At 33.7% G+C, this 15,274-nt stretch overlaps 2 protein-coding genes across 2 annotated transcripts; one reads left to right on the forward strand and one right to left on the reverse strand.

Annotated features, from left to right (window-relative positions):
• The first annotated feature begins 2,726 nt into the window (after positions 1-2,726).
• LOC124825325 (putative anthocyanidin reductase) lies at positions 2,727-14,390 on the forward strand. Its single transcript, XM_088092321.1, has 5 exons — positions 2,727-2,937; positions 12,670-12,837; positions 12,955-13,172; positions 13,250-13,409; positions 13,685-14,390. The coding sequence occupies exons 1-5, from the start codon at positions 2,793-2,795 to the stop codon at positions 14,044-14,046; spliced, it is 1,053 nt and encodes a 350-aa protein (XP_087948447.1). The 5' UTR covers positions 2,727-2,792; the 3' UTR covers positions 14,047-14,390.
• On the reverse strand, positions 4,384-8,517 carry LOC148196919 (uncharacterized). Its single transcript, XM_088092322.1, has 2 exons — positions 6,096-8,517; positions 4,384-6,017 (listed from the first exon to the last, which is right to left on the reverse strand). The coding sequence occupies exon 1, from the start codon at positions 7,619-7,621 to the stop codon at positions 6,617-6,619; it is 1,005 nt and encodes a 334-aa protein (XP_087948448.1). The 5' UTR covers positions 7,622-8,517; the 3' UTR covers positions 4,384-6,017; positions 6,096-6,616.
• Positions 14,391-15,274: the final 884 nt, after the last annotated feature.

The following is a 15,274-nucleotide window of genomic DNA, read 5'->3' on the forward strand; positions in this document are numbered from 1 at the left end:
GAGGCTACCACAAGTGCAAAACCCGCCATAACTCGACATTCATTCTAAATCTGGATAGTCAGTCTAGTTCCTTGCATGTTAAGATGTTTAAGTTGATGTATGTTATATGTGATTCATGTATGCTATGTTCTAAATGTTATATGACTTATTTTGTATCTAGCTTACCCTTTTGTTTGTATGTTCCTGTGTTTCTTCATTTAGCTATGATCATCCGATGGGTGTGAGTAGAGACGACGAGGTATCTATGGAGTAGGCTCTAGATAGAGGGATGTCTGATGTTTAGTTTTCTGTAAATCAACTACATGTATATAGTTTTGTTTAGTTATCTGGTATATAAAGTTTAAGTTATTGTTATTTTGGATAGCTGTAAATTGTACTTTATAATATGGTGTTTAACTAATCTATTATATTAAATCTGTGATGACTATTATATAGTTTAATGATATATTTTGGAATGTTATATTTAGTGTACTAATAAAACATTTTAGTAATGTGATGTATTTTTTTTTCTAGAAAAAGAATTAAATTAGAAGATATTATATTTTTTTTTCTTAGCATCGTCATTTTATTATTATCATTAAGATCATTATTACGTTAATTAACATTCTTATAATATTCTATTATACATCAAATTCTCAATATAAATAATAGTTATCTAACACAACGTGGTAAACATACATACATAAATAATTTATTTGGCAAAAATCCATATTAACATAATCATTGGGTTAGCAACATGCCGTTAATTATTATAATTATACATACTTCTCCTCCCCCACCATAAGATAAAAGTTTACATATCAATGGTATCCAACAATATGGATTTGAACATGAAAAATTTATCATTTCACAACCATATTACTTCCAATTTATAAATTTTTTTATAATAAACTATTATATTTAATAAATAAAAATAAATGTAAACAAAATTTGAAAATAAAATAGTAATATTCATTAGATGGTAGTAAAAGAAAATATTGTGAACTATCATGGTGCTTTGAACATTTTCTACATTTGTTTTCAGATCTAAGATATTGATATAAACCTTAAAAGGGGAATAATATTCCTATGTGCCATAATTAATGGATCAGCGTTGCTAAAGTCATGCGCATCCACCTAGATAATGCATATGTAATCAAACTTTCAATTCAGATACAATTCATTTTCTACCTTTTTTCAGTTATAACATATGTTTATAAACCCAACATACACTAAAATATTAATTATAAACCTCTATTCTGTCTCTAGATTTAGAAATTCAGTTTCGTCACGCTGTTTCTCTCCACCAAATATGAAAATGATGACTCGATATCATCATAAAAATTAAGAAGAATCTCATTTCCCCTTCTTTCCAGATTTAGTTCTCTTCTACTATTGTCGTATTTTTCCTTATAAAGTCTACTGATATATATTAATAATAACAATAATAATAACAAATAATAATATTATTACTATTGATGTTGTTTTGAATTTTATGAATAAAATTATATTTATTGTATTTTTTTTTCTTTATAGAAAAGTTGTGAAGTTCAGAAATCCGCTATAGAGTTCTTGAATTTTCTTTTCCTGTAACGGCTAGAACTTTCTAATACATTTCTTGTGTGATTGACAAATTTATGTATTTGATATTTAACTGCTTTTGTTATCTTGAGTTGTATTGTGATGGCACGTTTTGCATTGTTTCTCTTCGTTAATAACATGTTAATTTGATAAGTGAATAACTTTTTTAAAATTAAAAAATTTAAAAGAATCACAAATTATCACGTAATATACATTATTCATCTTCTAATTTAAATATCGTTACCATAACAAACTAAATTAACTGAAATTAATTAAAATTAGAATTTCATTGAACAAGAAAAAAAACATATTGAATAAATTTTGATGAAAATAAGAAACAAAGTAATATTTAACCTAATTTATAATAACAAAAAAATTGTAGTTACAAGTTCAGAAAGTGTTTAAGTTAAATACATGAAATTTTTATAATTTATGATAAAATTGTTTCATTATGTACCACTTAACATCGAAAAGAATTGAAAACATAAATAATTGAAGAATATTCAAAATAATAAAATCAAATTAAATAAGATACTAAATACATTAATTTTAAAAAAATGAAACTAAATTAAAATAATTTATAACAGTCAGAAGAATTTTTTTTATAATAATAATAAGAAGAAAGAAATATATTAATATCACTTCATTCTCACTTAAAACAGACTTTCGTCCTCTTCTAGAAACATATCAAATCACATGACTATTTGACAGATGGAAAACGCCACTGCATCTGATGATGAAAAGGTTGATAGTGAGAAAGACTTGATGTAAGAAAACGTTAAACTTAACCATGTTTTTCATTTTCTTTTTCATTTTATCTTTAAATTAACATGACCAACTCACTCATTTAAATATTTTTCAACATAAACTAACATTTCTATAAACTAAATTAATTAATATGTAAATTAAAAATCACTTGTTTCGATAAATCAGAATACACAGAAACTAATTTTAGACAGTGAAAAAAAAAACTTTAGTTTGTTATAGAAAAAGGTTTTTTTTTGAATGATCAGTAATACTAAAAAAAAGATGATTTTGTCTTATTTATTTTATAGCACTTGCCTACTTGTGTCCTTGGTGCTTGCCTACTATGTAGTATATAATATATAAAAATTAGGTTATATTATTGAATAGAGAAAGAATATAAATCAACCACTTTCTCTTACCATCTTTCATATATAAAAGGGTTGGATCATGCTGGCTTAGTTTGCAAGAGTTTGAAAACTAAGAAAATGGAGGAATTGGTGAAGAAGAATGGAGAAGTTCTTCAAAGAGGCAAATACTGTGTGACAGGTTCCACAGGGTATATTGGTTCATGGCTGGTGGAAGCTCTTCTTCAAAGGGGTTTCACAGTTCATGCCACTGTCAGAGATCCTGGTTAGTATTAATTAATCTCTAATATACTAATATAATAGAGTAATTTAGATTCTTTATTATATTTTTAATGTTATTTATTTATTGTATTTTCAAAATATATTAATATTTTAAATATTTTAAAAACCCTTTTAATATTAAAATTAGCATATCCTAAACAGAGGAATAACACTAAAAAAGTTCAGCAGATAAGCTGAACTAGAATAGGAAAAACTAGCAATCATATATCATTATAGAAAATTATTGGTTTAAACAGAAGTTATGTGATGGAAAATTGGAAATATTACATGGAATATTACAACTTTGTTCTTTTTGTAATTTGTATAATATTTGATTTTGACATTGTGAGAATTTATATAGCAGAATTTGATTTTGTAAATTTTCACTGTCTTTTGCTTTTAAAAAAAAAACAATTTTATTAAGATCATTTTATTTTTATAAAAGATTGTTAAATTATGGTAACGGATATGTTTAATAGCTTTTTTTTTCTTTCTTAAACAAAGTTTTATTCGTGATCGATTTTTCTCCATTTTTATAGTAAAGGGTTAAATTTAATGCTAGTTGAAGAGACCATGATAATCAGAACTAACAATTTTTTGAATTTGAAAGGTGGTGTAAGCAAAATGATGGAAATGAAGTGAGTTCTCGTATTCAAATGGTCAATGTTCTGGAATTATTCATGTTCCGTCTTAAGGTGATTTTGGTAGGAAAAAAAATCCACAAATTCAATTTCAGAACATTATTCATGATGCAACAATTTTATTTTTTAAATTGTTATTTCTAGTTTTTAAAATAATAATACTTAAATTACTTTTTTAAGTGTTTTCTATTATAAAAGTTATATGAAAATCATTAAATTTTCAACCATAATGTTTAGCTAACAAGTTCCTTAAACGCACAAAAAATTTCGTTAAAATCATTATATAGAAATCAGTAGTTACTTTTTTCGAAACTTTTAACATGAATTCTGTCGAATTCTGAGGTCATTGTCAGATATGGACATCGGAGAAAGAATATAATGTGTACTTTTGAGTAATAATTAGCTACACAAATTTAAGGCTTTGTTCTTTTTTTAGGAATTTGGAGAAGATGATTTAAATGGATTTGAAGATAATTTTTTTGTTGTTTTTTTTAAAGGATTTGTGGGTAACTAAGAGTGGATTTGGAAGTAAAGTTTGTAAGATAGAATTTGATTGATGTGACTGATTTAAAAAATTAGTTTAATTGGTAGAAATTAAAGATTATCAAAATATCCCTAATTATTAAAGTAATATTAAATATTATTTGTTAATGTTATATTTAATTGTAAAAATGTTTATAAAGAGTAAAAGATTAAAAATAATTATTAAAATTAATTTTTAAAAAGTAAAAAATTATAATTTAGTAAAATGAATTTATTTTTAAATGTAGTAAATTGAATTTAGTTTTAAATGTGTATCTACTAAAATATCTCTTTATTTAAAACTTGGAAATACAGGAGTATACAAACAGAACACTCTTGTACTCTCAAAGATACACTCTTAAAACACCCAATACACAACACAGACCCTCCCTATTTTTCTCTCTTCACGGTGGTGCACACTACAGCAATTTTTCCCGTGGCTCTCTCCCTCTCTTTTCCACACACTCACAGCTCTCTGCTGTTGCACTTTGCTCTTTTTCTTCTCGATGGTGGTTTCTTACAACCACTTCTTCACTTCACTTTTATAAGTGAGTTGCACACATAAAACAAAACTTCACCACCCATCTTACACGTTGCTTGCATCACCATGTGCACCAAAGTCTTGCAAGGTATAAAAGCTTCTGCCGTAAAAGACTTTGCAAGTGCAAACAAACTAGTTTTCTACTTTTACAATTATTAAAAAACACATGGGAGCCATGAAAGTTTATCTCACATAACTAACGTGGTGGCACTAGTGCAGAAAGGGCTTTAGACGTCCGTTCTTTTGGCCTTTTGACGCCCGACGTTCTCCCGACGTCTTTGTGGGTGACGTTGCTCAGACGTCCGTTGTGTCAGGACGGACGTCTATATAGACGTTCGTTGTGCAAGGCCGGACGTCTATATAGGCGTCCGCTGTGTCAGGACGGACGTCTATATAGACGTCCGCTGTGTTAGGACGGACGTCTATATAGACGTCCGCCGCCTCTTCCCCGGACGTCTACCTGGCTGAATTATTTGTGGTAGGGCTGGGGGGTTGGACGTCCATTTGTGCACTGCCGGACGTCTATAGACGTCCGACTGTGCACTAACGGACGTCTACTGGGCGTATTTTTTTAAAAAATTATTTTATTTTTGCAATAAAACCACACCTGAAAAGCAGAAAATTGTCCCAGAACAATTTTGCAATAATATAAATATGTGTTTCATATAAACAAAGTTCTACTTAATGTGGAGTTCAATGCACTACCAAAACTATCAACATAAAACTTAAACTAAAACTAAACAATGTTCAACAAGAAATAAAACTATTCCTAACTCCATCTTTGTAGAAGATAAGCGGTCCACTCCTGCCTTATCTGTTTAATTGTGTCCTTTGGAATAGGCGATGTACTCTTGAAGCGCTGCAAAATTCAAGAAAGATTCATTATGGTTTCATATATGTTGAAGATGAATTTGATTTGTAATGTATTGAAGGTATACATCATTACCTCATTCCAGTCATCTGTAATGATAGCTCGAATGATGGTCTTAATCCAACACATCACATAGAAGCCACATTCCCATGAATCTAGCTGTTGGTTACACTAAAATCACAAACTAAATAGTTAAGAATTTAGATCATTCAATAACATAGAAAATGAATTAGAAACTATAAATGACTTACAACCTTTGGATACAAAATTTGAACCAATTGACCACGAGATTTACCAATAACTCTGTACAGATTGAAAACACAAAGTATAATTAATATGACTATTTTATCATAAAAGTTGAAGGTGAACATCAAATTCAAAGTCATTTTTGGAGAAACACTTACCCTTGAAGCATGGTTCTCAACTCATTTTTCATCCTCCTGTGCAACGAACAAAACCATATAATTTTACATTGTTTGGGAATGATGACCATCAGCTGCCAGTGCGACCTATCACGAAGGACAAATAATTATTCAACTAATTAAGGAAACTATAATAATGAACTGACCACATATAACAACACCTACCCCTCAATGTATGGCACAAGGTATACGTCTCTTTTTGACTCATCCATCCATGTTTGCAAATAATGTTGTCTGTTTTGAAGTGTGTTACCAGACGGTTGAATGGTCTGAGGTTCAACAAATCCGTACATGGAAGACCGACCTTGGTCTACAACGATTGTGTACATGTACCTAAACCAACAAAGTTAAGTTGTTAGAAACTATAACAATGTAAATAAAAGTAATATGAAAGACCAAATTGACTATCTTACATGCACCACAGTTGAATGATGGAAATATTCAACATCCTGTCTCCCCAATCACCTCCAATGCATCAGATAATGTGATATAAACTGGCACATGTGGGGGAAGACCAAATACTCTCAAATCCCAGTATAGTTCTAATGATGCTTTCTTCAATCTGGGTAATTTTGTCATTAACTTTGATAGAGGATCATCCTCCGCTTCAACCATCTCATCATCTTCATGTATGACTGTATCATGAATTGGCTGCTTCTGAGGACGTGTGAACTGAAGATAAGAATTTACGTCAAAGCAGCGTTATCAACAATTATTTGAAGAATAAACATAGAAATACTAAGGAAAAAGACATTATACCTGTGGATAAAGTTCCGATGACACTGTCTTGCTTTAATTCCGTCTTTGTTTTTCCCTTTGACGTTTAATAAAGTTCCGATGACACTGCCACAAACATTTTTTTCAACGTGCATCACATCAATACAATGTCTAACATCAAGTTCACACCAATATGGAAGCTTAAAAAATATCGATCGTTTCTTCCAAATGTTCTTTGCAGAGGTACTTTTATGATGTTTTCCAAACACAATGTCAATGTTTTTGACTTCATTGTACACCTCTTCACCATTCTGGGGTCTGCACACAACCTCATCCTCAGCACTTCCATTAAATGTTTTTTTCAATCTACGATAAGGATGATTACGAGGAAGAAATTTTCGATGTCTTGTATATACCGTCTTCTGACCATGCTTCAACTGAAGGTAACTAGTGTTTTCTTCACATATGGGACATGCAAAATGACCTTTAACACTATAACCGCTCAAGTTTCCATACGCTGGGAAATCATTTATAGTGCAAAACAACATTGCACGCAAACGAAACTGTTCCTGAACATGTGAATCAAACACGTCGATGCCTTCTTCCCACAACAATTTCAAATCATCAATTAAAGGTGCTAAGTAAACATCAATGTCATTTCCAGGTTGTCTATGACCCAATATCATCATGGACAACATCACATATTTTCTCTTCATGCACAACGAAGGAGAAAGATTGTAAATCATCAACATAACTGGCCACGAACTGTGTTTGCTACTTAAGTTTCCATAAGGATTCATACCATCAGTTGCAAGTGCAAGCCTTAAGTTTCTTGGATCTGCACCAAATTCAGGGAATTTGTCATCAATCTTTTTCCATTGTGGAGAATCAGCAGGGTGTCGAAAACGATTATCGCACTTTCTTTCGTCAGAGTGCCATTTAAGGTTCTTTGCATCTTCTTTAACAGAGAACATACGTTTGAACCTAGGTATTATAGGCAAATATCACATCACCTTAGCAGGTGCACCATCATTACCTTCATTACCAGTGACTCTGTCAGATTTCTTTTTAAAACGGGATAAACCACATGTTGGACAATACTTTAACGAAGCAAACTCCTTTGTGTACAAAACACAATCATTAGGACAAGCATGTATCTTTTGATATTCAAGACCCATTGGACATAAATTTTTTTTGGCCACGTAATTACGAATAGGTAGAGTATTATTTTCTGGAAGCATCTCCTTCAACAACTCCAACAATTCGGTGAAACTTTTATCGGTCCATCCATTCCTTGCTTTTAAACTAAACAACTTTAAAGTTGCAGACAGACGTGTAAAGTTCGAGCATCCTGGGAACAACGGTTGCTCTGAATCATTAATAAGAGAATCATACAAATTAGCCCTTCCAAAATTATCTTCACCGACATCACGTATCATGTCCTCTAAATGGTCACTCATCCATTCTTCCACATAATCCGTTCCTCGTGACGTGGTAGGCTGCTCCAGTACTTCTCCATGCCAAGTCCAAACGGTATAAGTCCTCATTATGCCGTACATGAATAGATGGTCACGCACATTGCCTAAGTCTTGCCGTATTTGATTAAGACAACGGAAACAAGGACAAAAATATGTCCCGTTGACAGACTTAGCATTTTGTTCAACGTATTACAAGAACTTCGAAACACCGTTATCATATTCTTCACTGATGCGACGTTCGTTCATCCAGCTTCGATCCATACTATGTTCGTAAAATCATCAGTTCAAGTTTTTTAACTCTCACAAGGTTAGGCCCTACCCATTCAAAAAAAATTAATTTTCATAATTTGCTCAGACACATGCATTAAAGTCTACATCATGAAATTGATAAGATTTCGGCAGCATTTCGCATTGGTCTCCGAAATACACGAAATGAGAGTAGTTAACGATGACCACAATCAAATATGCATCCGGAGAACAACACAAGTATTGAACCGAAATTTTATCAATCTTATCCATAAACTCCAATTGACATGTTATTGCAAATTATGAAAATTAATTTTCTCAAACTGTCCAATCGGACAATTCAAAATTTAACACAAACGATTAAAAGATTAATCGTTTGTGTTAAATTTCAAACGGGAACTAAGTGTCATTCAATGATTTGATACTTATAATAACACAACTAATACATGCATATTCAAAAGCCAATAACACATGCACACTTTAGATTAAAACATACGCATATACAAAAAACCCAATTACATGCATACAAAAATTTATCAATAACAACAAGCTAACCTGAAAAGTAGATTCGAAATGAAAGGGAGGGAAATCGAGGAGGGAACGACCTAAAATGTAGCCCAAAAACAGTCAAAAAAGCCGCCCAAGAACACGCAAGAGACTGCACAAAAACGGACCGAAAACAATTTTTAATCGGTTCAAATCAAAGATATTTCATCATAGAGCAATGTAATCGGATAGAAAGTCAATTTAAACGGTCCAAAAGAGAGAAAACACACCTGGAAAATCAATGGCGCAGACAGCGTTCGCGGGGAAGACGATGAACAGTGAGCGTACTGCTCGCGGGTTCGCGTTTCCAATATTAATACTCAGAGACGTCCGGCACCCTGGGGCTCGGACGTCTATAATAGTATAGACGTTCGACACGTCACTAATATGACGTCTTTGGGGATTTAAAATTGATATTCGCGGGGGGTTTTAGACGTCCGTGGTGGGGGGCACGGACGTCTATAATATTATAGACGTCCGTGGGTGGGGGACGGACGTTTACTAGGCTGAACAACTGAACGTTTCAACTCCTCATGTCAGCCCTTAAACGTCCGCCCTAGGAGGGGCCGGACGTCTATAATATTATAGACGTCCGTCTGAGGGGGACAGACGTTTACTAGGCTGAACAAACTGAACGTTTCAACTCCCCGTGTCAGCCCTTAAACATCCGCTCTGGGTGGGTCCGGACGTCTATAATATTATAGACGTCCGTGGGAGGGGGACGAACGTTTACTAGGCTGAACAACTGAGCGTTTCAACTCCCCACGTCAGCCCCTTAAACGTCCACTCTGGGAGGGCGCGGAGGGCCCTACCCCACGGACGTTTAGGGTGCTGACAGGGTGGTTGGAGAATTCTCCAACCACCCTGTCAGCACCTTAAACGTCCGTGGGGGAGGGCCCAGACGTCTATAATATTATAGACGTCCGCGCCCTCCCAGGGCGGACGTTTAAGGGGTTGAAGACAATTAATTCTCCAGCCACCCTGTCAGCACCCTAAACGTCCGTTTGGGAGGGGGCGAACGTCTATAATATTATAGACGTCCGCGCCTTACCAAGGTGGACGTTTAAGGGGCTGACATGGGGAGTTGAAACGTTCAGTTGTTCAGCGTAGTAAACGTCCGTCCCCCTCCCACGGACGTCTATAATATTATAGACGTCCGTCTCCCCCCCAAACAGACGTCTTGAGTTTCACTTATTTACGAATATGCCACCGGTCAATTATTTACGTTGGGGTTTTTGTGGACGGACGTTTATGGGGGGACGTTAAAGGCCAATTCTGCACTAGTGTGGTAGTGCTCTCTTTTCAGTCGGACTCCAAACTCTTGTCCTCGTCAACATAGACTACATCCACTACGTGCATCATCGCAGTCCCTCGCCCTCACATGTGGCAAGAAATCTCGTGTTTCTCAACCCTATGGCGGTTGTCGGCGCCAACAACAACGACTCCTTCAACCCTCACGCGCCGCCCTCTCACACCCAACAATTCATCGGAATCCCCCTCCCCGCTTCCTAGGACCTCAACCACCACTCCATGCACGGGCACCACGATGTCTCGACACTGCATGGCTTCCTCCCACACATGCAGTACAATCACTGGAACACATTAGACCCGACTTCGACTTCATCACGAACAACTTTGTCTTCATCATCAAAGACGTTGCATCCTCCATCATCAAGGACAACTTCCTCTAGTGCTGCAATGAGCATGTGATAGTCGCTGCATCCTCCACCGTCACGAATCATAGGGCTTCCACCACCAACCTTCGAACCAGCTTCCACGCTTCATTGTCGAGCTCCGTGATGATGCGTAGACCTTCGTCAAAATGGCGCCATAACGACCAAGCTTGTAAGGAAATTCCTCCATGCGAACCGAATACACAGCTTGTGAATGGAGGGCTTCTGTCTCAACAACGGGTAACCGAATACGAACCCATGCTAACCGAATACACCTTCCCTTCTTCTTCTTCAAAGCACTAGAACCGAATACAAAGCCATGGAACCGAATACACCTTCAGTTCTCCTTCTTCATACAAGTGGAATCGAATATATTCATGGGGCTGGAACGAAATAAATCCCCCTTGGAACCGAATACGCTTTGCTCATCTTCATCTTCTCCAGCTTCAAACACTCCTTCTCTTCATCAACTACTTTCTTCTTCATCTTCCATCAACATTATCTTCTTCATCTACCACCAACTTGCAACGAGAAAACAACAAATACTCCTCACTCGTGAGTCCACAATGCAAGTGCAGCAACGTAGAATTGCAACTGGAATTAGTTTCACATACAGGGGCACTTGTGACTTTTTCGAAACAATCCCTCCAAATCTCACCACATTCGCGGGTGAGTGAACAGTAGGGTCATCCCGCTTTTACCTTCAAATATGTCTACGCATTTCTTCTCATGTGAACACGACATTCATCTCAATTCATCGTCCTTAAATATGAGTGAACAGTACTTTCCGCTCAAACGAAGACCGCGTAAGTGTTTTTGTGTTTTTAAGAATTTATATTCGAACTATTTATGTAAATATTTACAAGTATGTGTAAGAATTGAATTTTGGAAGGGAAGTGGAGACAACTAAATTTTCATTTGAATAAGTATTCTCTAATGTAATAATATTTTAAAATAAAATAAATAATATAATAAATTAGCGTGACTTTAATTTATTTTTTTTAATTTTTCATTATTTTGTTTTTACTTCACATTTTGTTTTTACTTCACATTTAGCGTGACTTTGAAAATAAAACATTTGTTTTTACTTCACATTTTGCTCTTTTTTTTTGTTCCATTTAGCATTGGTCTCCTAGAAGCCCATTATTGGTCTCTTTGCTGAGGCTTTTACTTGCAACCCTCAAATTTTTAAAAAGACCATTTTATTTTCTGTAGAGATGACTTTCGGATTACATATTAAAATTTCTATATTGTATAATTTGGAATTCATTTTTTCTTCTAGATTTAAAATTTAAAAGTTATTTTTTAATTTTAAATTATATAATTTAGAAAGAGAATTTATGAAGGTGCAGGAAGAAATAATCATTATTACAGGTAACTAAAGTTTTCTGCACCCTTTCAAATTTTACCTCCCATCCCATCAAGCATTCCAGAAAATGTTTTTCGTAAAAGGAGGGGTGACTGATTCCGGAAAAAAAAATTCCAAAAGTGTTTATTGTATTCTGAAAGATAAATTCAGGAAGTAATAGGTTGTAAGAAGAAAATGATAGGGTGCAAGAAGTAATTTCCTTACTGGTATCCTATAAGCCCATTGTTGATCTCTTTTGCTGAACTACTCTGTTATTAGACTCTAGCCTAGAACCCATTATTAAGTTGTCTATTACCAATGCTTCATTTTACTGTTAAACTAAAATGTTCATAGAAATCTCACCATCTTGTATATACCAATCTTAATGAGTAATTAATCCAGGAAGTTTAATACATCTAAAATTAATTATAACTCAAACTTATATTGTGATTTATACTAATAAGATGTTTCATTTTCCTATCATATAAAGAGATGATTTCTTTAATAAAAAAAATATATTTTTATGCAAAGGACATTCTATTTATAGAGGAAAACATAAAAGGGTAAAAATAACAGACATTCAGGATCAACAAATTTTGTAGTGTCTGATGGGCTAATGAAACTCAAAATCAAATTATGTCTTATTATATGCTTGATTTTGTTGATTACAAATATTTCTATATTTTAATTATTTATGACTCATTCTTCACTTTCTTGTGGCTATGTAAAAGCAAAGTCATTGCATCTTCTGTCTCTGTGGAAGGGTGGTGACCAATTGAGATTTTTCAAAGCGGATTTGAATGAAGAAGGAAGCTTCGATGAGGCTGTAAAAGGGTGTGTTGGTGTGTTCCATGTTGCTGCCTCAATGGAATTCAATGTTAGTGAGAAAGAAAACAATGGTAATGCATTGAATGTTCAGTGCTTATTGTTAGAACCTGACATACACCACAAAAACTTTTCACTTCTGAACTTTCTATAATGGTAACAGATAAATATTCTTTGAATTGAACTTGCAGAGTTTTTTGTTCAAGAAAACATAATTGACCCTGCTATCAAAGGAACCATAAACCTTCTCAAGTCTTGTTTGAAATCCAATTCTGTGAAAAGGGTTGTCTTCACATCTTCCATTAGTACAATCACTGCCAGAGATAGCAATGGAAATTGGAAACCAATGGTGGATGAATCTTGCCAAATCCAACCAAAAAATGTGTTGAATACTCAAGCAAGTGGATGGGTAATAAGTGATGTTTTTTCACTTGTAATTTACACCAGATTGGTTCCATTCCTTAAGAACTTTCTCTATGGTGACAGGTTTATGCACTTTCAAAGCTTCTCACAGAAGATGCAGCATTTCAATTTGCAAAAGATAATGGCATTGATCTTGTGTCAATAATCACAAGCACTGTTGCAGGCCCATTCTTCACTGCTAGTGTACCAAAAAGTGTTAAAGTTCTATTGTCCCCTTTAACAGGTGATTTTTAATGAGAAAGTACTGTAAGTATGCCTAACAGAAAAAATGTCCTTAAGTATTAAAATTAATATCTATTTCAATAACTTTCATTCAATTCCTGCATTTGTGAACTTAAGCATCTTTTATGACAAGTTCTTCAAAGAAAATGTACCTCTGTTCTGTGCTTCTATCTGCATCATGAAGTACAAACAATCCAACATTAGATTGTACACAAAATTCTACATAAAAGAAATATTTGAGTTATTATCACTTGACTCTATTGATTATAAATGTAGGTGAAACTGAGTATTTCAAAATATTATCTGCTGTAAATGCAAGAATGGGATCAATAGCTTTAGTTCACATTGAAGATATATGCAGGGCTCACATGTTCCTGATGGAGCATGCCAAAGCAGAAGGGAGATACATATGCAGCAGCCAAAGTTGTACATTGTCTAACTTAACCACTCTTATTTCCAGAGTGTATTCATGTTCTAACATCTGCATGAAGGTTGAAAAAGTTTATGACAAAGTTCTCTCTAACATCTCATCAAAGAAGCTAGAAGATTTGGGATTTAGCTACAAGCATGGCCTTGAAGATATAATTTATCAAACAGTTAGATGTTGCTTAGACTACAGTTATTTACCTCCTGTTTAGGTTGCAGTTTTTCATACCATTAAACATGATTTGAAAAACTGAAGTTTGGTGTTTGTCACACAAATAGATGATGTACTCCTCTTCCAAACCAACAACTTCCTTGAATTTTGGGCATGTTATTTTCTCTTACCATAATGGCTACAACATTTCTTAGCCATCATTAATTATCAGTGAAATAGAGGCCAGACACCAAAACTTTCAAGCATGATATATATGACAACTAATTAGACCAAGATTGTGATGAGTTGAAAAACACCAAGAACTTAAAGTTGTCTTAATCTCAATCAACTACTTCAATAGTGGCTACTCCTTATTTTGAGTTTGTAGAGTGAATGAAGGCAAGACAAGAGGCTGATAGAGGCAAACCTGCTGAATAGGTCTTTGGTCTAGATTGGGACCAAAGTCATTTACAAGAAGAAAAATTCGTTAAGAACTAGTCGTAGCCAAAGGGGTAATCATAGTAAGAAAGGTTAGTAAGGTCAAAGTCTAGTAATATCAAAACTATTTGCCATTTTTGGTGAGGTTGAGCTATTTGGTAACTTTCACCTCTTACCCTTTCATTGTTTTAATATAATTTTAGGTACATGTAAACCAATATTTTATATAAATTTATGAGTAAGATATTTTTTAATTAAGATACACAATTTTAATATAATTTTCAAGAAAAGCCCTAACAACATCTTACTTTTTTTATTGTAGAATTATCATATTATTAATTTATTAGAAAGATATAATAACCAATAAGATACGAGTTCAACTTAGACAAAATAATTGACCATTCATCTAACCAAAAATTTGAAAACAATGAATTTATAATTCTTCAACCATATTAAGATGTTTAACTTTTTTTAATTTTTATTTAATATGAAATTAGGAGTAACAAAACGAGACAAACCTGACCCGATATTGGCCTAATAAAAACAGGTCGGGTCGGGCTGGCCTGTCAATTAAAAATGGATTGTACTTTATAACTCAAGTTGTTGGACTAGCAAGCTAGTCTACTTGTTTACTTCTTTTTCTTTCTATCATGTAAAAAACTGATTTTTTTTTTACATGAAAACGAGTTGAAAATGAGCTGATGTGATACTAGAGACTGTTGGGCCACCAAAAACAATCATGATTATTCAATTCAACACAGACAATGACAAAATCAAAAAGAAAAAAAGATAAGTCGGACTGATATGGAGATAAGATTGTGTTAGTGTAATGAAATCAAGCTACTGAGTAC

Source organism: Vigna umbellata, chromosome 6 (genome assembly GCF_029865625.1).
Source record: "Vigna umbellata cultivar VRB3 chromosome 6, Vumbellata_1.0, whole genome shotgun sequence".
In the NCBI taxonomy this organism is placed as follows: Eukaryota; Viridiplantae; Streptophyta; class Magnoliopsida; order Fabales; family Fabaceae; genus Vigna; species Vigna umbellata.